The sequence below is a fragment of the Epinephelus lanceolatus genome, chromosome 14 (genome assembly GCF_041903045.1).
Source record: "Epinephelus lanceolatus isolate andai-2023 chromosome 14, ASM4190304v1, whole genome shotgun sequence".
Taxonomy (NCBI): domain Eukaryota; kingdom Metazoa; phylum Chordata; class Actinopteri; order Perciformes; family Serranidae; genus Epinephelus; species Epinephelus lanceolatus.
The window spans coordinates 24,647,299-24,671,194 of record NC_135747.1 but is presented as its reverse complement, the minus strand read 5'-3'; the positions used below and the strand labels follow the sequence as shown (position 1 = coordinate 24,671,194).

The 23,896-nt window shown below is 39.9% G+C and overlaps 2 protein-coding genes across 6 annotated transcripts in view; both read left to right on the top strand.

Moving 5' to 3' along the window:
• The window catches only part of LOC117251257 (dedicator of cytokinesis protein 9), a 126,826-nt gene extending 118,307 nt beyond the window's left edge, over window positions 1-8,519 (top strand). For all 5 annotated transcript variants that reach the window (XM_033617395.2, XM_078174516.1, XM_033617387.2 and 2 more), the window contains exons 48-53: window positions 1,105-1,251; window positions 1,341-1,551; window positions 3,336-3,526; window positions 3,633-3,733; window positions 3,820-3,958; window positions 7,453-8,519. In XM_033617395.2, the coding sequence (XP_033473286.2) occupies window positions 1,105-1,251; window positions 1,341-1,551; window positions 3,336-3,526; window positions 3,633-3,733; window positions 3,820-3,958; window positions 7,453-7,578 (915 nt within the window). In that variant the 3' untranslated portion in view covers window positions 7,579-8,519. The remainder of the gene's footprint in view (window positions 1-1,104; window positions 1,252-1,340; window positions 1,552-3,335; window positions 3,527-3,632; window positions 3,734-3,819; window positions 3,959-7,452) is intronic.
• Window positions 8,520-8,706: 187 nt separating this feature from the next.
• slc15a1a (solute carrier family 15 member 1a) lies at window positions 8,707-21,119 on the top strand. The gene is made up of 23 exons (XM_033617399.2): window positions 8,707-8,862; window positions 9,114-9,154; window positions 11,164-11,251; window positions 11,572-11,713; window positions 12,453-12,572; window positions 12,691-12,790; window positions 14,387-14,477; window positions 14,612-14,695; window positions 14,795-14,877; window positions 14,991-15,077; window positions 15,165-15,254; window positions 15,333-15,377; window positions 15,465-15,497; window positions 15,582-15,670; window positions 17,172-17,253; window positions 17,347-17,466; window positions 17,576-17,719; window positions 17,809-17,855; window positions 18,020-18,127; window positions 18,237-18,348; window positions 20,043-20,180; window positions 20,353-20,460; window positions 20,583-21,119. Exons 1-23 carry the CDS (start codon window positions 8,856-8,858, stop codon window positions 20,844-20,846), a joined length of 2,223 nt encoding a protein of 740 aa, XP_033473290.1. The 5' UTR covers window positions 8,707-8,855; the 3' UTR covers window positions 20,847-21,119.
• The last annotated feature ends 2,777 nt before the right edge of the window (window positions 21,120-23,896 follow it).

Genomic DNA, 23,896 nt, shown 5'->3' with positions numbered 1-23,896 from the left:
TGCTTTTTATTCTCTTTGAAGGCAGCGGTAAGTTGTGCAGTAGACCTTTATAGCCTCTCTGAGCAGCCTGAGTATCTGTGTGGTGGTGTTAGTGCTGCTGTAATCCATCACACTTCTCACTTCTCAGTCATAGCTTGCTGTGTACAGTAACAATCAGTCACCTCTGCTGCTTTCTGTTTCTGGAACCATGTTGCATGGCGCCCTCTCACGTGTGCACTCATTCCAGTGTTTCTGCTTTTGTGTTACAGATCTAAGATTTTAGTACTGATTCTCATTTTTGTCGTATCTTGTGACATCTCTGTTGGGTGTGGTTACCTCTGCCTGTGTGCTTTGATAGAGATCCACAGATCCATGTCTCTCTTGACATGGTAGTCTGATCAGTGGTGAAGTAGTTTGAATCAGAGTGTGTGTTGAATTTATCCCTAGTTTTTAGGTAGCTCTCATGGAATAATGATGATTTTATTTTTCTGCTGTCCACACCCCTGTTAGCAGTACCACTTTACTGACTCAGAGGCTGAGGTAAATCAATGTTAAAGCCAACAGTTGGACTGCAGTGATGTGGCTGTGTTGTGCTCCTTCACTAATGCAGTCGGTGCTGTTTCACATGCATCGCTTATCTTCAAGCCTTGTACTCCTCCCCTACCCCAGCCTTGGTGTTGTTATATCTTAGTAGGAAAACCCTTGTAGGGCCAATAGCAGGATTCATCTCTCACTGGGGAATTGCATGGCTTCACCCATCTGTTCATGGGACTTTTTACCATTAAAATGCAAGTCGACTGACTAATAAGTGCTCCCACTGACAGTGTGAAATCTATCTCCTTTGGCCCGTCTCACATTACTGAACTGACACTAGTTGATGTCTTGCTGTGGAAGTTTCCTTTTTCTGTGCTTTAACATTAGAGGGTTGTGTACTTGTGGAGTCTAGCAAACCTTTCAGCCCGTAGCTAAAGACTATTTCACCATTTCATTTGAGCAAATAGTTGGAATAACTTCCACTCACAGCTCATGTTTGGTTTGATGTGGCACTGTTTGCTTCTTGATATCTTAGTAGATAAAGAAACAGTTTGTTTTTATTCATTCTGACCATGTTTAATCTGTTTTTAGGGCTTCTTTGAAGATGAAGATGGGAAGGAGTACATCTACAAAGAACCCAAATTCACCCCTCTGTCTGAGATTTCGCAGAGGCTCCTCAAGCTGTACTCTGACAAGTTTGGACAGGAGAACGTGAAGATGATCCAGGACTCTGGAAGGGTAAGACTTTGTTGATACTTACTTTGTAATTACAACCGACACATATGAGTCATAAAAACATCTGTTGTAATGACATGTGCTCTGTGCAGATTAACCCCAAAGACTTGGACTCCAAATATGCCTACATTCAAGTGACACATGTGACCCCTTACCTGGAGGAGAAGGAGCTGGTGGACAGGAAGACAGACTTCGAGAAGAGCCACAACATCCGGCGCTTTGTGTTTGAGATGCCTTTTACCATATCAGGCAAAAAGCAAGGTGGGGTGGAGGAGCAGTGCAAACGCAGGACTATACTAACCAGTAAGTAACACTTCATACTGTGGGTGGTAGTGGCACATAAGCTCAAAGGGCTGGAAAACATGCTGCATCTTTAACGGCATGGAAGATGCGAGGTTGGGCACTGGGTGCTACTCTCGTGCTGACCGTAGCAACCATAATCAGCACCATAGCCTATTAACCAGAAATCCTGAGTTTGGAGCTGATTTTCTTCTAGACACTGTTTTTTTTGTTTGTTTGTTTGTTTGTTTTCCAACTCGCTTTAATAGTTAGGCCAGTTAAGTATCAAGTATCAATAAGTATCAATTGGGGTTTACCTTGGAAATGTGATTATACAATCGCTATCAGTCCCTTTTGTCTTGTACTAAGTGATAGAAAGGGCTCAGTCGTAGGAACTGGGGAAACTGAGATCGCACAAAGTGATGAATTTTGAAAAAGTGGAACAGGAGAGTATTTGCAAGACTGAGTTTTGCAGAGAGATCTGCAAAGTAGGTAAAAACATCATCAACATAGAGGTCATTTATAGTCCGCAACCCTTTCTCTGACCAGAGGGATGGCAGGAAAAGGTGGTTGCAAAAAACGGGGGCTAGACCTGATGGCGTATACAGGCCAAACTCTTCTAAACTGGTTCCAGATTCTCAGAGTATTTGTCACGATTGGATTTATAGTGACTTGTTCAATTGAACAAGGTAGTTGGGAACAGGCCAAGACACTGTTTTTTAATTATGTAATAGACCCAAAATATTGTCCATTGAAAAGATGCAGAGCTCTGGGTACCCCTGCACTAAAATGATCAACTTCTTCTTAATATTTATCATAGACATATTTATGGAAGAAAGGGAAAAAATCTACCACCTGTGATTGGTTGTTCCTTGTCACGTGACGTGGTGCACATTGCTGCGTTCCAAAAGTTGAACTTTGTTTATCACAGACTAATGCAGCTGTCAAGCCCTGAAAAGCAGGACCTTGGAAACACTCACACACCAAGATAGCGTCACTTTTGAGCACGGCCACTGCACGTGTACATTGAAAACAGTAGATTTGAGGGCGATAAAAACGTGGCATGTGTATAGGCCCTTAAGGGGGTACTCTTGGGGACTTACAGGGAAAAGATTTTAAAAAATAATGTCAATATTGGTGCAACACAGACAACAATATTCTGACTTTTCGTCTGCAGTAGCTCAACGTTCCTCACAGTCACAGAATACATTATGCAACTATTCCCACAGGCTGAGTAGTTCTCTTCATCACTAATTAACTAAAATCTGTGTAGTTTCCATTTGTGATAGTTTTCTGTAACAGAACCCAGCTGTAAATAAACAAGATTTTGGTGTCCTCTACATCAAATTATCTTAAATATTCTAAAAAGTGGGATACATTTGTCATTATCCTCCCAGACTACAGACCACCTCCTCCCATTGTCTGCATATTGACACATTTAAGGAAAACAGGCTCTAAATACACACTGTGTTGAAGAATGTCACGTAGGTATCAGTAGTTGAGGCATAATATTACTCAGCAGAAAGGGGCCTGTGCATGAATAGAAGACCTTGATTAGATTCTGAACATGTCAGCTGTCTGTCAAGGACCTTTCCTAATCCTAATCACAGTTTTATTGTTTTACGATGTAAAAGATCCAAAGGTTCAACGTTACATTCTTATCTTTATTGTCTGAGAGCTTTTGAAAGATGAACAGTCAACATTTAAGTGGGTCCTGAGCTGTAGAACTCAGGAAAGCACATGCAAGAAGGAAAGATATCCAAACTTAAAGGCCAGCTGTTCACCCACTCCTCCTCTCTGTCCCCCAGCCACGCATTGTTTCCCCTACGTAAAGAAACGAATCGCAGTGATGTATCAACACCACACTGACCTGAGCCCCATTGAGGTGGCCATCGATGAGATGAGCAAGAAGGTGGCCGAGATCAAGCAGCTCTGCTCCTCCAGTGAGGTGGACATGATCCGTCTGCAGCTCAAACTGCAGGGCAGCATCAGTGTCCAGGTGCCTGCTTTGAATTTTCTCGACATATACACACATACACACACTGGACAAACCTAATTAAGTGATCATGAAAAAAATATGACACTGCTCCTACATCCTCCCTCAGGTAAACGCAGGGCCGCTTGCATATGCACGAGCTTTTCTGGACGATGCGAGCGCCAAGAAGTATCCAGATAACAAGGTCAAACAGCTGAAAGAGGTCTTCAGGTGAGATGAGATGTCAACATCTTATAGCATGCGCAGAACTACTTTGTTTGATTCTCCTTTAACACATCTTGATGTTTTCTGAGCAGGCATTTTGTGGAGGCATGCGGCCACGGCTTAGGTATTAATGAGCGGCTGATCAAAGAGGACCAACAGGAGTATCACGATGAGATGAAAGCCAACTATAGAGACCTGGCCAGAGAGCTGTCCATCATCATGCATGAGCAAGTGGGTACAGTATTAGAGTAACTACATTCTGCATTACTAATGTTAACACTAATCTGATGAGACAGATCTTTGACGTGTGTGAGTGGCATTCATAAAATATTTGATAATGTGATTGATAACGCAGTCTTTGATAACCATCGTTCTCTGTTTTTCCCTTGTGCTGACATGAGCAGACTGAATGGTAATGCAAGAAGCACCACAATGCAATAAAGACTGAGTTGTTAAATGTTGGTCCAGCCAGACAGACGCATCTGTTCTCACATATCACAATTAATTTTGATTGCTGATTAGGCTCATTTTTGAGCCATCTCTAAACATGTTTAGACCTTTGTAGCATTTCTAGAATCTTATTTTGTGCACACAGTGGCACAATGTTACTTTATTACTTTAAAACAGAAGGCTATAAAAGCTTAGGTCACTCTCCTGACCTTAGAAGGCACTGAATAGTTATCTTAACGGATGGCAGACAGGCCTTATCTTTACATCCCTGCAGTAAAAAAGGAACCAGCTAAATATAAACTATTCTCACACAAGAAACACGTGTTCATTAGAATGGCTTAAACTCTTGATTAGGGCTGCAACTTACATTTATTTAAATCTATTTTAATTACTGATTAATCTGACGATCATACTCAGGGGTGTAGAGCTATTAGTTTAATACCCGAGCGCACCTGTGACGCCCATGCACGTGTGCATGTGTATGATTAAGCTGTGGCTTGTTTCAAAGGTTATGTAACCACTGCTCCTATGGTGGCACCTTTACATGCAGTCAACTATAAAATGAAAGGATGTTTTGCTGCCTTTTCACCTTTATTAGTTAACAGTTAGCGAGCTATAGACTGAGAAAAAAAAAATTAATTCACTGTGTTCTCGGTGGGCCGCTACCAACAACTTTTAAGGGGAAATGTTTTCTTTCATGCTACTTAATGCATAAGTTGATGTAGGGAATTGACCAATTCCTCCCTTATGTAAACTTTGAATATTCTATTTCCTCACTTGGCGGAGCATCCCTCTGTTGTGCTTCAGCAGCACTACACCCCTGATTATACTCTTGAGTAATCGTTAATGGTTTGGTTACAAAAAACATCCATCTCATCTTCAAATGTCTTGTTTTGTTTGCCCAAATTGAGCATAGCTTTAGTTCAGGCAGGACACAATGTCAAGCTCAGCTCACATCTCAGGTAAATCAGCTGATCTCAAACAGCCCGATCAACTGATGGAGCAGTTGATTGATGGAAGGAAGTCAGCTGATAGATCAAGTGATTCCTTTCTATGCAACCAACTGGAAAATCTCATTCAGGGCACCCTATTTAAACTGCTCTGGCCGCCTACTGTTGCTGCTTCCTCTGCAAGCCACTTTGCGACCCACCTCCACCCCAGCTCCTCCTTTTCATGCTGTATCTGACATAACAGTGTCATTTCTATTTGTCACTGATGCTGCTCTGTTCTGTTCCTGGGGGGTCTTTGCTGCTGCGCATAGAGAGGCAGGGAGGTTGGCGCTCTCTGCATCAAGGCCTTCCTCATTTGCACAAGGAAGGGCAGAGAGGTGTGCTTTCTCCGCCTAAGGCTTTCCTTGCAGGCACATGGAAGGGCAGAGAGGAGTGCTCTCTCCACATTAGGCTGTCTGCGTAGGCCAGAGTAAAGGTAGAGAGGCCCTAGAACAGAGCCATACCACCAAATATAATACTGCAAATGGAGATAAAGTCTTCTTTGACTGAGGTGGTATTATTGTTGGCGCCACTATTGCAAAGACAAACAGATCCATTTTCCTGAGAGCCTACCAGCTACCTCTGTTTCCACAGTTACTTTGTTTTAATCCCCCTTCTGCCATTTCCATTACTGGGGACAGAAACTGTAAAGAACTTACATTGATACTTTTTGTTTACTGGGGTTAGCTACCAATAGTTAACGGGGAAGACAAAGGTGCTATCCTCTTCCCGTTTTAGTTGCACAATGGGTGATAGACTTCCTTTGTGCCGTAAATCGAGCCTTTATTTTCCGGAGAGTTGCACTGTAAAAGCAAGGCTTGCAGGGAACCCAAACACTGATGATGTCATTATTCTATAACCATTACATGGCACAAAAAATACTTCATGATGATAAGTTAAAGGAAAAATCTTGTCTATTTCCACTACTACTCTAAAATATGACAAGGAAAATCAGCAAATGCTCACATTTAGAGGCTGGAGGTGTTTGGCATTTTTGCATGAAAATAGTTGCAGATTAATTTAATGGCTAATCAGATAATCATTTCATCTTTTCAGCTCTACTTCTTATATTTCAAAAATCAAAACCCACCTGTTCTCCCTCTAATATTCACAATCCAGATGCAGCGGCTGGCTAGACAAACAATCACTTATTGACTTATCTCTTTTGGATTGCTGATATGTATTTTTTCTGCATGTGTGTATGCATGTACAAATATGTACACATACATTTGCATGTGTATGAACAGCATGTGTATGTGTATGTATTGTACATGGGTCTGAAAGTGTGTACTTATATACAGTATTTACATTTGGTTTTGGATATGCACAAATATGTCTCATACTTTTTATGGTTTTCAGTAGATTTTTCTGTTGACGTGTTAAGGGTTGGTTTGTTTTTACCTATTTTGATTTCTGCATCTATTAATTGTTATGAACGGGGTGCTGAGACTGTAACTTAAAGAAATAGTCTAACGTTTTGGGAAATACAAATAGTCACTTTCTTGTCAAGAGTGAGATGTGAAGATTGATATCACCATCATGTCTGTATGTTAAATATACAGCCGCTTAGCTTCGCTTAGCTTAGCTTTGTTTAATTAGCCTTAGCTTAGTTTAGTTTAGCTTAGCTTAGCTTAGCAAGACTGAAAATGGGGGGAAAGTCCCTTTTTCTTGTTTTTATGCTAAGCTAAGCTAACTGACTAGCTTTATATTTACCATACAAATATAAGAGTGATAACTATCTTCCAGAGTCCAGAGATGGGACCAAGTCATTGTTTTGCAAGTCACAAGTAACTCTCAAGTCTTTGACCTCAAGTTTCAAGAGCTAAACTTCAAGTTCTAAGTCCTAAACAAGTCACAATGTGCTCTTCTCCAAATTTAATGCCAATATTAAATTTTAAAAAGCATAAATGCTTTTTAAAATTTGCATTTATTTGTTGTTAAAACGTTACTGAGCAGTTATGCTAGCATTAGCTAAGCATTAGCTTGAAGTTATGCTGTTTGTGCAAGTTCAAATGTCGAACGAAGCTGGGAAGTTGCGTCTTTGTCTAATTTTCTTGAAATGGGACTTGAGTGTGAAGACTTGAGACTTACTTGTGACTTGTAAAACAATGACCTGGTCCCACCTGTATCTTCTCATTTAACTCCCAGCAAAAAAAGCTAATGAGAAAATCCCAAAATTTCAAACTATTCCTTTATAGGGGTTTCCTTTGGCAGTAATTAAGTTACTGATGTATCTAAGATGGAATTGTAAATAGTTGTGAATATCTCGTTCTCCCTCCCGTCCAGATCAGTCCTGTGGAAGATGGTATGAAGAGCGTTCTTCCAGACTCGCTTCACATCTTCAATGCCATCAGCGGCACGCCAACCAGTGCCACCATCCACGGCATCCCCAGCTCGTCCTCTGTGGTATGATGCGTGCTTGGGTTAGCCTTGAACTCAGCGCCCTCTCTGCTCGCCAACCAGGCATGCCAGTGATGCCATATTGTCGCTTCTAAGCCCGATCCTGCTTCTCTTCAGTCAGCGTAAAGGGAAACAGACAAAAGCAACTCTCACCTCTCTCAGTGAACCATGACCAAGGCACTGGACCTATTTAACTGTGTTGGATGTCTGTGGCAGTACTGCGGAGGAGTCGGAGACCAGAGAGGAAATCATGCAGGAGAGTTCCTGTCGTATGGCCAGACATGATGTGTCACCTGTTTCTACCTGAAAAGACTGGTTTTCCATTCCTGTTGGGATCTTTAATATGCATGTCATTACATTACACTCACTACCCTCCCAACAGGTGTTTATTTTGATAATGTTCCACATTGTGTTTTTTATGTACAGCATTCCACTTTTATAAGCCACTGTATTGATGTCTTGATGAACAGTATATGCTGCATACGTCGACGCTCGTCTCCCTGTACAGGAAGTTATATTTCTACTAAAAGGGCCTCCTCTGACTCATGTTAGCGTTCAACCTTAAATCACGTCAATGTCTTAGAACGGGAGCGTCTTCAAATATTTAAAGCATACAAAAAGTATATTCCATGTTGTTTATTAATGTATATAAAAAAGGAGTGTGTGCAATATTTGCAAAGGATCTTGCTGTGTGCGGCTCATACACTGTAAAGATGATGTTCACCTTCTTGCCAAAGCGATGAGGTGTGGAACCAGACACTACGCCTACTGTGGAAGTAATATGAAGCTTTTACCATTTTAGTGTTCATTGAAATGTTCGAGAAGTTGTTTTATATTTGAGCAGCAATGTGGGTTTTTTGTATTTTTATTTAACACAAAGTCACTGTTCTGCTGTAAACAGAGATGTTCCCTAATGCTTTTTCTTTTAAATAAAATACACTCATTTCTCTGCATTTCTCATGAATCCTTTTTTTTTTAAATTTCCTAATGCATTAAAGTTTATTCTCACGTTTGGTTGAGTTGTGGTGCTTCTGGGGATTAATAGTTTTTATGAGGTGTCAGGGACTGAACATACCTGACTCCCTATCTCCTATATCTCATGTTCCCTCCCCTCATAAAAGCAACACAGTCAGCAGTGTGGACGACAGATCAAGGTGCTAATAAGAAGCAATATTACGGAAACACTCCCACTCCCACAGTGAAGGATCAATTATCAACTGCTCCCTGCAGAAATCTCAGAGGAATATCAAACTACAGCAGAAAGCGGGCAGCAGCTTCACTTAAACATCATGACAGGTGAGTGTGCAAACTTTTCATTTTGCGTTTTCATACAAATCCATAAAAGTAAATATTTCAGAGCAGAAGGTGCAGACAGACCCCTGAAGAACAAGTCAGAACAACAAAAAACTTGCTTTAAACTCAGAACTGCTGCTGATTTGTTTTTAAATTTCCCAGTGAAACTTTTGCAAGAGGTTTTCTGTATTTTTTTTTTTTTAATTAAAGCTACTGACATACAGCCAGTTATTTAAACGTCATCTCTTGCACAGATAACAAGGATCCCAAGAAAGGGAGACAGAGCAAAGGGAAGGTAATGTACCTAACTTATTTAATTTAATGGATATTTATGCAGTTTTGGTTCTTCGTTGTTCAGTGAGATTAAATAATAATCCATAGGAAGGATATTTAATGCTTTTTTATATCACAATTTCACCACATTGCAGAGGGAAATGTAGTTTTTACACCACTACTTACCAAAAGTATTATTAAAATTTGCTCCACTTCAACAAAGTACAGCATTAAAATCCTGCTTAGGTCTTCCCGAGACCTTCAGCTTTTGTTTGGTATGCAATTTCAATGTCTCCCAGCTATTTGGGATTAGTAGAACTTGATAAGTATAAAAAAAATGAATTATTGTCTTTGAACAGGGGGTAGTTTTTGAATTAAAAGGATGTCCTAATTTGAGGACAATTAGTTTATTTTTAATAGTCACAAAATTATTTTTAGTTTATTTCAATGCCTGAAAACAAAGCAGCATTTTGTAACCATATGTTTTAGGGGTCAATGTTCAAGTCTAAAACTGTACATTTCAACACCTGAACATGGCTGTTTAGTTTAATTTAGTTTAGTTTAGTTCCTTTGATTTATAAGAGGACAGTGTGCAATGACACTAACCATATACAAGAAATTAAAACATGGTTTCATTAGATTTAGTGAAATGCTAATTTCCATCTGTAATCCTACACATAACAAAAAGACACAGTAAATAAAAATAAAATTCAAGGCACAGTGTAGACTACAATAAATCCACGTGCCTGACATAATAGAAGCAGTATGTACACACTGCATAGTACAAAATACAGTATAATAAAACACAATAGCTACCTTGTAAAGTGACCATGTTACCAGTGCAGGTGCCTTACATAATAAAAACAGTAAGTGCACATTGTATGTTTAAAATACAATATGAAGTGCAGTTACTATATTTTTCAGTGACCAAGTAAACAATTTGTCTGGCTTACACAATAAACATGGCAGACAGGCTGCACAATACAATTTACAGTAAGACATATGCAATAAATATATTACATGTGGCAAAGTTAGCAGCACATGCACCCACGAGGGCAACATGTAACATCTATGTACCTGCTAGGTTAACCTCTCACATCTATCTGAGATCAGTGCTGACAAGACTGACTGTTCAAAATCCAGTTTTTCACATCACCAGAGAAACTGTAAAAACTTTTTAAAGCGTCGGGAAGCCTTTTCCATTCTTTGATGGCTTTACATGAGCAAGCTGATAGAGAGAAAGCAGAGGTTCATTTTGAAACACTACAGTCACCCCTGGGGGCTGACCTTAAAGCTCTGTTCAACAGCTCAGAGCAAGGCTGCACAAAGTTCTTCTTGCTCCACACTCCAAGCTAGGAATGTCGTTTTTGTCTGTAGGAACAGTCTGTCACACCTTACTGGCCTGTTTAAAATGCTGCAATAAGATAATAATAAAGTTCACAATGTCCTCAAATGAGTACTTTTATTTTACTTTAACAGCATCTTATGTTGTTACTGTTGCTAAAATTGGTCAGATTTGTATGCAGTATTAAACGTATAAATAAACAAGTTTCAACCACAAAACTTGATCAGGTTTTGAACCTTGTCTACTTTTGTGTCAGGATCTGCTGTAGTCTGAGTTAAGCAGAATGAAGTACAGCAAACCCAAAATGTAATGTCCTCGTATGAGGACGCAGGGTCTCCGGAGGACATGTTAATACATGCATGGCAGGGATCACTCTGTATAATGAGCACATTTTCTTTTGATACACAAAGTACATTTTATTTGCAATACTTCTGTTTAATACTGTTTTGTGGTGTACATGATATAAATGTTTACTGCACCACTGCTGCTGCTGAGTGTTCTTTTACCTAGGATGGTGAAGGTATGACCCGCCCGGCTCAGCCTTACTCTGGCTCTGATTGGCTGACCCTGACAGGCGGGTACTCTAGAGTAGGGTGGGTCATTCCTTTGCCATCCCAGGAAAATAAATTTTGCCTGCTGAACACAACACAACACGTCACTATGCTGCTGTTTGTTTGATCCATCAGAGTAAGGAGGTGTGCGGCTACCCGCTCAGCATCTTCTTCATTGTTGTCAATGAGTTCTGCGAGAGGTTCTCCTACTATGGCATGCGAGGTGAGAATACTGACTGTTTATTTCAACCCCAAGGAAAACTGTTGAGAATTATTGTTATTATCATTATTATTATTATTATTATTATAATGTGGTGTAACCTATCCATCAATGCATCAATAGTAATAATCCAGTATTATAATATACATTATTCTATTCTGCAAAATAAGTACTTTCTCTTTTGATACTTAAAGCCTACCTAGTTTATATGATCAGGATTTTTGTCTACTTATTTTATTAATGGCCACACGGTGGTACAGTTTTTGATGATGAGATATAATGAAAAATAAGAGATAGCTTACATTTTGCTCCCCTGTTCTCAGCTGTCCTGGTGCTGTACTTCAAGTACTTCTTGCGCTGGGACGATGACTTGGCTACGTCCATCTACCACGTCTTCGTGGCTCTCTGCTACCTGACGCCCATCCTCGGGGCCATTGTGGCCGACTCCTGGCTGGGAAAGTATAAGTGAGTAAAATTACTTTGTCATTAAAAATATGCATTTAGTTATAGGAAGACTATTTCTCATTGGTGGAAAGTAGGTAAGAAAATACCAATTGTATTTAAGTAAAAGTTGGAGTACGTGTACTTTACTTGAGTATATACATTTTTCCGATACTTACATGTACTCCACAACATTTCAGAGGGAAGTATTGCACTTTTTACTCCACTACATTTATTACACACATTAAGTTACTTTACTTTTCAGATTAATATTTTGAATTTAAAACATATGATAAAGTAGTAATGACTGAAAGGATAAACCAGTGGTTCCCAACTTTTTTGCTTGTGGTCCCTTACAAAAAAAGTCAGCTTAGTGTTTATCCAGCGTTGCTTCTCATTTTTTAGATGTCTACAAGATGTTAGCACTTCCACCACACAGTAATTTCCCATCTGAACTTTTCAGATGGTTTCATTTATATAACTGTTTGAGGCATAAAAAGGGTAAAATTATCAAATATTTCATGAAAAGCTACGATTGGGAAAACCCAGAATATTAAAATAAATATAAATCCTTAAGTTTAGAACCACAAGACTAAACTAATTAACTGTAAAGTAATTAAAACTAGTAGAACAAGTACTCTCACTCTGAATACTTTAAGTACAATTTGCTAATAATACCTCTGTACTTTTACTTAAGTCGTATTTTGAATGTACAATGCTTTATCTTAGTACTTAACTAACTCTATCCCTCTTCCCCTGGCAGGACTATCATCTACTTGTCCATTGTCTATGCGATTGGCCAGATTGCGATGTCTGTCAGTGCAATCCATGACGTCACTGATGCAGACAGAGACGGGAAACCAGATGACATGACCTATCATGTGTGGGTTTCCATTCTACTACAGAAATAACTGAGTCCAGGATGTGGGATTTTAGCAGGCAGTTTTCATAACATATTTCTACAGTGCTCTGCTCATGCACGTGTTCCTCTTCACATTTAGTGTGTTGTCCATGGTGGGTCTGTTCCTCATTGCTCTGGGTACTGGTGGCATCAAACCTTGTGTGGCTGCCTTTGGTGGAGACCAATTTGGTGATCATCAGGTGAGAACATTTCTGCTCCACAGTTAGGCCTACAGTGACTTTCAAGCATGGAGCTTTTATTTTGAAGTGATGTTTCTTGCTGACTAATGGACAGCTACTTGACAGAAACGGCAAACTAGCTTTACAACATGTCCGAACACAAGTATGACGCTGAATGTATTAAACTGTGGGGACCTTGAACTGATGACTAAGGATGTATCTGGACCCTGTGGCTGGACCAGTTGGGAACCACTGCTCTAGCTCACCTGGTAAAGCGTGAGGCTGCGGCCTTGGCAGTGGCCTGGGTTTAGTTCTAACCAGCTGCCTTGTGCTGCATGCGTCTCCCCCCTATCCCGTCACTATCCAGCTGTTCTATCATTAAAACAAGGCAATGAAAGCCCTAAACAGTAATCTTAAAAAATATATATCTGCTTGAGGTTAGTGGCTCAAGGCTACATAAGCTGCTACTGGGATAGGCTAAAACCAAATCTCAGACGGAAATGTAGTCACTCGAGTTGCATTGTCAACACATTCGCACTCTGACCTCGTCACATAACGATGTTTAGTCATGGACTTTCCACGTCCAGATATTACCTGAAGGTACCCTGGGGGCATGGGTTGTTGATGTTCTGGGACATCATGTCAAGTTCTGCCTGTTACATGCATTGACTTCTTTCAAAATACACTTCCATTTTCACAGGAAATTTACTGTATACATACAGTCTCTTTCAAAATAAATGCACTGCGTTAGTACAACACCGTGAAATTACATTTTTTTGCCTTCAACTAACACACATGATTAGGGTTAGGCAATGAAAGCACATGGTTGGGTTTAGGAAAAAAGAATAGAGTTTGGCTTTATAATCTTATGCGACACGAACACTACTCTCCTGGGTGAAAGTGTTTGTTGGACCCATCAACCGCCACTCCTACCTGCAAGTATAACAGCAACCGGCCACATACCATGCCAACATTAAGGACGGCTTTGTCGTTAGTGTCTGACAACGCAAGTCACTGCCCAAGCACCAGATTTTGACGACTTCAGAGTGAGACCGGGTTGGTATTGTGGGAAATGCAGGCTCCAGGTTTTGACGAGGCAGTTTTGATATTAAGTATCAAAATTGTTAAATAATCAGCCAATCTCTTTTTATAGTTTTTCAAACTGTCTATCCAGGGTCCACCAATGTGATAGGAGTGCTATGTTAAATCAGTGGAGAACTCTTCAAAGGAATTGTAGTTGCTGCATTTCATCCTGACGGGTCCTTGAATGAAGGTGCCAAATCTCATGAGAATCCATCCAGTAGTTGTCGAGACATCAAAAATCAGCAGATCACCTCAGTCATTAGGGCTCATCCATCAGAGACCATACATATCTGTACAAAATTTCAGGAAAAAGCAAACCATCCAATAGTTGTTGAGATATTTCAGTCTGGACCGAAGCGGTGAACTGACAAACTGACACTGTTGTCCCTAGAGCCATGTCGCTAGCACAACTATAAAACTTTGATTGTATCACCTAATATCATATGGTTAGGAAATGGTTAGGCATTATATTCAGCTTTGCACAACATGCATGCAACACGTGACAGAAGATCACTGATGTTTCTCTCTGTGCAGGAAAAGCAAAGAAGAACTTTCTTCTCTGTATTCTACCTGTGCATCAATGGTGGGAGTCTCCTGTCAACCATTATCACTCCAATCCTGAGAGGTAGATATGAGCAGGACATAAAGTTTATGAAAAACAGTGCCATAAACATGACTGCACGCAATAACAGCTAATAACAGTCTTTGAGTACGAGTAAAAGGCACCGTTTAATGACAGCTGTTTGTGTCCATCTGCAGCTCAGGAGTGTGGCATCTACACTAAGCAGAAGTGTTACTCTCTGGCCTTCGGTGTCCCAGCAGCTCTGATGGTGGTTGCACTTGGTATGTGTAAATAATTTGGAGACTGTGAAGCAGAAATGTAAAGATTTGGTACACATGCTGGGCACAGTGATAATGATGTGCCTGTGATGTCCCTAACAGTGGTGTTTATCGTTGGAAGTGGTATGTACTACAAAGCTGAACCACAGGGAAACATCATGCTGGATGTGTGTAAATGCATCGGGGTGAGTCTGGTTTAAACCACCAACACATTCTGCATTAATGTGACACAACAGTTGCTTCTAGTTGTTTCTAAAAACATGTTTCTCCTTTGCTTTCTTCTTTTTCTGTCGATCAGTTTGCCATTAAAAACCGCTACAGGCACAGAAGCAAACAGTACCCAAAGAGGAAGCACTGGATGGACTGGGCAGAAGAAAAATATGATGTAGGTTTGACTGTATTTCATTCTCTAAAGTTTCTAATTTCAGCAGTGGGATAACAGCAAGTCATATTGTGTCTGTCTGTGCTGTAGAAACTCCTCATTGCTCAGATCAAAATGGTGCTGAGGGTCCTCTTTTTATACATCCCACTCCCGATGTTCTGGACTCTGTTCGACCAAAAGGTATTTTAAAGTTACTCTTAAAAAAGATGTGCAAATCATTTGTTGGAAACTGGGCTAAACTCAGCATCTCTTTTAAAGGGCTCTAGATGGACTCTGCAAGCCACCACGATGGATGGAAACTTTGTAAGTTTGGTGATAAAACCAACCATAAATATAGTTGAATTAATTAATGAATGTGTTCGTGTTTTAATAATATCTTTGTGTCTGCAGGGGCTTCTTGTTATACAGCCTGATCAGATGCAGGTAAGTTAAAATTTTATCACATGTGCTTGGACTGATGTACTTTGTTTGAAAAGATTCTCACTGTGCAGTTTATGTTTTTGAAAGACTGTCAACCCCATCCTGATTCTGACTCTGGTGCCTATCATGGACAGCTTAATCTACCCTCTGATCCAAAAGTGTGGCCTGAACTTTACGTGAGTACCCTAATTTCTTCTTCCCCAATCTTTGCATATTTGAAGCAACAGTTTGACATTTTGAAAAATTTGCTTATCCGATTTTTTGACAAATGTTAGCATATCTTAGCTTAGCTTAGCATTAAGACTGGAAACAGGGAGAAGCAGCTAATGGTACGCTTTTCTTCTGTTTCTACTGTAAAAAGTTGTGTATGGTACCAATGGAACCGTTCTGTACCGTCCCCATTTTTGGTCCCCCCTCTGTTGGGGTACCTAGCACACAGATCTGGTACTAAAAGGTGGACCTTTGAACACTGCAGTCCGTTGACTGGTCAATAGTGGATGGTCACTCTGGTCAGGGCTGAGTTGTGGCTGGTTTTGAGGCTCATGTAACCACTGTTCATGCCATGGAGAGTACAGTGAGTGCTGGACAGAGCAGTGAGTGACAACAACCCACCTGCATTTAAGAGAACTGTTTGCAGTGTAAACGGGGGGGGGGGGATGCATTCAGTGTTATACAGAGGGTTAAGTGATGGACTATTTCTTGGCTTGAGCAGTAACTACCTTGAGCATTTTCTAGTAACTGTTCTTGGCAAAGGAATAGTTCGGCACATACCCACCCGCCGTGATACAGCAATCTGCCATTTACAACAAATGCAGGGCAGGGACATAAAGGGGCAGGAGAACAGCCTCTTTCCTACTTCCTACCCTCCTACTACCAGTGCCCTTGCCTGGATGCGAATTTGCAAATCCTTGGATAGCGAAGGAGTGGCCCACCTTACTCTGCCTTACTCTGCCTCTGATTTGCTCACCTTGCCATTTTATCCCTAACCATAACCTGTCCCACTCCTTTTGCCTAACCCTAACCAATCCAACCAACGAAGGTGACAGGTACCAGCCAATCATAGGAAAGTAGGGTGGGTCATTCCTTCGCTATCCTAGGATTCGCAATTTTGCTGCCTGGACCACACCCATCTTTGAGCTTGGCCTTCATGGATATCTCAACTACACCTGGAAAGTTTTGTGACTGCATGTTGCACAGTTGTGATGCTGTTGCGAAATCTGATATCTGATATTGCGCTGATACGCAGATTTTGTTGACTCTAACTAGAGGTCGACTGATTAATCAGTTTCGCCAATCAGTGCCAATAAGACGTTTGGCAAACTATCCTTATCAGTTGAACTTGCCTCCAGTAGTGGCCAGTGGCTCCCTTCTGCTGTGTGAGTGTGAGTGTGAATGTCTAAGTGTATTGTTCTTTATTCTAGTATATGTAGCGCTATCAGAGCTACAGTGAAAGTCTGTAAATCTGTGACTGAGTGAATACTGCCACTTCCTGTTTCAAATTAAAAGCCCCCTAGCTCTTGATATTGGCCAGTTAATCTTTTCCCAAACTATAGTTATTATATCATCCTTTGAAAATTCAGTATCTGTTTACTAACCAGCCGCTGGATGCAGCGTTATATTTAGCATTCCCTTATATCTTGGACAAATCATTAACAAGATTTCATGTTAATCCAACAGACCTCTGAAAAGAATGACAGTGGGGATGGTTATGGCAGCTATAGCTTTTGTCTGCGCTGCCTTGGTTCAGATTCAAATTGATGTAAGTAAAGATGGTCATTGTGTTTATCTTCCCATATATTTTAAAAATGCACATCAGATCAGGCATTAATTTATTTTCAAACTCAATTTTCAGAAAACATTACCCACCTTCCCATCCGCCTCCCAGAGTCAATTGAAATTACTCAACATGGGCAATAATCATTTGATGATTAAACTGCCTGGCAATGACCCTCTGCCACTTCCTGCAGCTCAGGTATGTTCTCTTACAGTAATGCTAAACCGAAACACCACTCTTAACGTACACATATTCTTACCTTAGTACCTGCACATTGATTGTTTCAACAATTTCTTCTTTGTTGCAGGCCAGTAAGGAATTCTTCACATTTGACGCAGAGAATATCAGCATTTCAATAGGCAGCCCTGCGGTGACGAGAGAAGTTTCCTTGGCCAAAGGACATCGACAAACCCTTCTGATTCCCTCAAACCTCACTGAGGAATGGCTGTTGGTGAGTCAGAAGCACCAAATTATAAATCAGAGACACACAAGATGTTTTAATGGTTAAATTAAACACCATTGTTTGTCTTATTTCCTCAGACTGAGGATTTGACCTCCAAGCCACAAGAAGGCATCAATGAAATCCGGTATGTAAAATAATAACCGTAACAATTCATGAATCACTTCACCAACAGAAATGTGTTTGCAGCCCTTTTCTGTAACCGCAGAGTTAATTGTTGGAAATGAATGGTTTACATGTTGTTTTTACTGACTGTTATACATTCTTTGGCTCAATGTGGATCCATTTCAGATTTATAAATGGAATGGATATAGCAGTGAACGTCTCAACTCCTGCAGCTGACTTTGGACTAATTGAGCCATTTTATTATTCCAACTACTCCAAGATAAAGAGTGGAAAGTAAGGATTTATTTTATCTGAACTAATTCACAGTTTTTATACCGGAATAATTACTTTATGTAAACAACAATACAGTTTATTACACTGATTTTTCTGTTTTAATGACCAGGCCAGTCTTCACCTTATGGAGTGGGTCACAGTCATGTGAATTCAGCAGGGAGTTTGGATTTGGAAGTTCATATACCTTCTTTATCCCCAGCACTCTTGACTTTGGACCAAATGTAAGTTTCACATGTGATTTTCAAGGGGAGACACTACAGGTTTTTCATGCACCGCCTAATTTAAAGATTTTGGGCTATTTTGCTTCCGTAACACCTTTTCTTTCAGACAAGTGGAAACAAAACATCCAAAATATACATTTAGGTGTATATTTCAGTTGAAATATCTGTCCTGGAAATTTGTGCATAAGTGCATATTGAATTAGATAACTCCCTATTTGCATATTTAAACTTAAAATAAAGAAAACTTGTGATGCAAAAAATAATTGTGTCATTGTAAGTAATCAACTATGGAGGTTTCATAGTGACATTTATTAGTTAAAGGTTTTTACCTATTCCCCGTAGTGTCTTATTTGTTGTCTAAAAATATATAGAATCTTGCCATATTCTTAAAATGAGTTTTTTCTCATACTGTGAGCCAGAATTCTCCACTTCAGCACTATAGACAAACACAAAACTTTAAACCTATCTATCATGTCTGAAGGTTTTTGTTCATGTATCATTTATAGTCTGCTTTATACAATATTTTATTCCTAAAAACATGGTGAAAATATATTTTTTAAATGGCTGTTGACAGTATTTTCTAATTTATAGAATTATTAATATTATTATTAATAATAATCATATAAAAATAAATATATAATATAAAATATATATAATGCAAAATTTCCTCTGTGTTGACAAAACAATTTTGAAACTGGCCTCAACCAGTGTTCAGATTTCTGTTATGTTAATTGGTGGCTTAGTGGTAGAGCAGGCACCCACAAGGCTGTTGCCAAAGCAGCCCGGGTTCAACTCCAGCCTGTGGCCCTTTGCTGCATGTCTCTCTCTCTCCCCCTTTCACACTTCATTATCCTATCAATTAAAGGCAATAAATGCCCTAAAAAATATCTTTAAGAAAAAAACAAACAAAAAAAACAGAACCTCATTTGTGTATTTAAACATTTAAAAAAAAAACACTTTTCAATCGTCTTACATACATGTAAGTAATCAACTGAGAAAGCTTCATGGTGACATTTATTAGTTTTACTCTTTTCACTTGTAGTGTGTCCCCGTAAGGCTTGTAATATTCTATATTTTTTGTAATACCAACAAATCCCCCCAAAAAAACATGAATGATTTGATCCTATTAGAAATTTTCTGTTTAGGTCTGATTAGCTTATTCCTTTGTGCCTCCATTGCTGCCCAGAATCTATTAAAAACACATCAATGAGCCACATGTATTGGTTGACATGTTTTTCCTTAGCCTAAATATTCACTAAAGCATTTTAATCTACAGCTGAAAATGGTCTCCAAAAAAGCACTATTTACTTCTGTTTGAGTAATGTTTGTTAAAAAATATCAACACTAACGTTCCCATCTGTTTTAGAAAAATGTAAAGCTTATATAGTTTAATAAAATCTACATTTTTGTGACCTGTTTTTAAAGATTTACATCTTAAGGAGACACAGAGGGCTTGGGTCTAAGAGCCACAGACATGGTCAGGAGGTTTGGATTAATGCACTATTGATTTGGGCTTTTCCATGAGAAAAGAGATTTTCTTGATCATACAAAGCATATAAGAACAAGCCTTATAGTTATTGTCAGACATATTGTCATTGGTATGCTCTGTCAAAATCTGTCCTGCTGTCTTCTTTTCATTCACACAGGTTGAGAAACTCGACCCTAAACTGAACTATTGTGTTTATTTGTTTTAGTGTCAGGACTCTATTACTGCAGCAGAAGACATCAAACCCAACTCAGTTCACATGGCTCTGCAGATCCCACAGTACTTCTTCATAACTACTGGTGAAGTGATGTTTTCTGTTACTGGTCTGGAGTTCTCCTACTCACAGGTAAAACTGTTACAGCATACATTTTCACACCTGATTTCAGTGTTGCACCATCAAAGTTGTAGGACGCAGCACATGAAAACGTTTGATTCTGTTTGTCTTTGAACTATATAATAGATCTTTATTCTTTGTTTTCAGTTGTACTCATCTTTTGTTCTTCTTTTGTGTCCTCAAGGCGCCTAGTAATATGAAAGCAGTGCTGCAAGCAGGCTGGTTGTTCACTGTTGCTATTGGCAACTTCATCGTACTGATCGTGGCTGAGCTTGCAAAGATTCCCAAGCAGGTAAAAAACCAAATCAAAACTCAAGCCTAAACCTTAGAGACTAAAAATAAAAGCTATTACTGGTGGACATGTAGTGACCGTGTCATGTGATGATGCCTTCTGTCTCTCTTCCTCCTTTAAAGTGGGCAGAGTACGTCCTGTTTGCCTCCCTCTTGGTTGCAGTTTGCGTCATCTTCTCCATCATGGCGTATTTCTACACCTACATCGATCCTACAGAAATCGAGGCCGAGTTCAAGAACAAGGATAATAAGGAGGATGAGGATGAGGATGATAAACGCAAGCTACAGAAGGCAGAGATTGAGATGGTCAAGAAAGGCTCAGTTAGCAGTGACTCGAGTAAAAGTCACAAAGATGACGATGATCCACGCAATCAGACCAAAATGTGAACACCCGAAAAAGCAGATTAGATATCCTTAATGCGTGTGTGTGTGTGTGTGTGCGCGCGATCGTGTGTATGTTTTTAACATTTTATATTTTAATGCCCAAATGACTGCTGTGAGCAAGCAAGTTTTGTCATTATATTCAGTACAACAGATTCACGTTAGCTGTAGAGTTACAACAACAGATGAACTATTAACATGTTGGATGTAATTGCTTTCATATTTATGTGTAAGTTGTGTTTAAGTAGGAATAAAATAAGTCCTGTTTGTGTTCTTCCACTTGTTATTCTTGTGATCTTTTGCTATAAATCCACTGAGCATGTAACTCTCATGTTCATAGCACTGTACCAACCTGATATAAAATCTTCAGCTTTATAACTTGTTCAATGCAGTAGATGCGTTTCGTTAGTACTGAATGTCCTATTGTGTGTCAAAAAAGGAATGTACTGCAGCCCATCAGGTCAGCAAGGGAGCTGTGAGCTCCCAAACTGACCGAAAATAAGTGGTTTTTATTACTTGAGTTTGAAAGTTCAATACTTCACCTTGGACATTGTTTTCTCAAATTAGGTTTCCATATTTTATTGTATCTTTCAACTGCATGTCCTCATCATCAGATGGAGTATGCTCAATTTGAGGGACGGAGTTTATGTCGACTTTTTGATTCCGATATTGTATCATGGATGTCTTTGTGATGATGCGATAAAAATATCCAGTAATGTATAGCAACAACATTTTAGGTCTGATGCCACTAAATCCCCCTAAATCTTACATACATTGTGACTTGTTGATAACATTATTAATGGCTCTGTTGCATTCAGTGTCAGTGAGCCAGGATGCACAATATCAGGGTCTCCCATAAGTAGAACCCACCATCATAAATGGTATAACAAACACCTGTGCTTTTTTTACTATGACATGTCAAAATTTCTCCTGCGAAAAAGGTCTACAGGACAGTGAACCAGCATGCACAATAACAAGACCCTGAAACTGAAGCAGCTACTGGGGCTTGCCTGGGGCTTGTTGTAACAGTAAATGGGATGTGTTGTAACTTGTGCAGCCTAAGTTAAACTGTGTCTGTGTCAGTGAACATCTTACCCTGCAATGCGCAATGTGGGCAGCGGTTCTAGCCACACGCTGCTACTGCTGCCAAGCAGCCCTGCCCGTTGGAAAGAGTATGGGATATACCGCTACTAGGAATGGGAGGGACTAAATCTTTTAAGATTTAAATAGCACATTATTGCGCGATTATAATGAGCACAGCTTACATTGTGCTTTCAATAAATACTACTGCATTGTTCAAAAATTATTAATTGTGTCTCAAATGATTCTAGGGGTTGTACAGCTTTACTGAAGGGGGAGCCATGTCCCCCCTGTCCCCCCCGGGATTTCCGCCCCTGTGTGCTTTTACTGTTGTGACATGCCTTAATGCTGTCCATGAAAAAGTCCAATCCAGTTCTTGTCATCTCAGAAACCCTTTAGACTGTAATGTGTATCTGAGATGACAAAAACAGGTTCTGTGATACTAACTGAAGTAATTTTTAATATCAACTGGCCCCAAGGCTTCCTGTGTCTCAGTTAGTTTGTGTGGTAACTTGATTACATAAAGCTTTACTTTCACATGAGCACAGCTGATCACAGCCCTGACTCACCAGCAGGAGCAGTCCTGGAGGAACAGTGTGTGAGATTTAGGGGGATTTAGTGACATCTAGTGGTGAGGATTGCAGATTGCAAACAGCTGAAACTTCTCCCAGTTAGTAGGTATTCCAGGAGCTGCATTATCTACAGAGGTCTCTTCCTTTCCAAAACAAACAGACCTGGTGATTTAAACCGATCAAAGCACTGAATAAAGCGGTTTAAGATTTAAAAAATCTGTTTTTTTGTGACACTCTCTTTGGGGAGGGGCTGCAAAGTATGGTGGGCAATGTGAAAACGCAAATGGCCCTATCTAGAGCCAGTGTTTGGTTTGTCTGATCTGGGCTACTGTAGAAACACAGCGATAGAACATGGCAATCTTTGTAAATGAGGACCCACTCTCTATCCTCCTGAGATCCGAACTTTTGGTTAGTATGCACTTTTAATTTCTCCTAGCTATTTGGGATCAGTAGGACCCAATAAATATAAAAAACTAAACACTGTCAACGATAATTAGGTCCCAATGTCCTCAAACGAGACGATAATGAAGTCCCAATGTTTTTAAATGAATACTTCCTAATAAACAGCGTCTTAGCGTCAAATGTGTTGCCATACCAAACTACAAACATTATTATAAAAAAACAAGTTTCAACCATTAAATGTGATCAGATTTTAGACCTTGTGCACTTTTGTGTCGGGGTCGGTTGCAGACTAGTCTCACTCACCAGACCTTTCTCAAGAAAAGAAAGCTGCAGACTGATTTGGTAGAGATTGCTGCCATCTTGTTTTTACATGGATTAGTGTGTTGTGCTCTTTCTACCACTAGATGGCACAAAGGTGTCCACAAACGCGGACAACAGGTCTAATGCTGCATTCTATTGGTAGCCGGAACCGGGATTGATGCGGTTTCCGGTCCGGAAAGGTACAAAAGAACACCCGTTCTACCCGGAGGTCTCTTCATCAAACAAGCAAGGTCCAGGTAGACCGAGTCGGTAGAATTGACGTCATGACGAAGATGGCTGCGCACATTGTGAATGGTAAACAAAGTTATTTGTCCTCATATATACTGTTTAATTAAGCGTTTGTGTTGTAAAAATCATACAAGCATTTTGCAATGGCATTTCTGTTTCCACTGTTGATTTGTGTTGGAAAAAAAGTCTGTGCAAGCCCATTGTAGCCTAAAGTCGTTTGAACCAGCAAAGTCTCTGTTGCTCAGCAACCATGCAAACAAAAACAAACTTACGGCGCGCCGCCATGTTTTCGTACTGTTGCAATGAAACGCTTTCAGATCAGACGTGTCATATGGTCATATCAATCCGACAAGGAATGACCGGTCTGGATTGCCAAACGAATGCGGCATAACTTAAGTAAAATGAAGTATGAGGTCAAGTAAACCCACGTGATGTCCCCAAACGAGGACACAG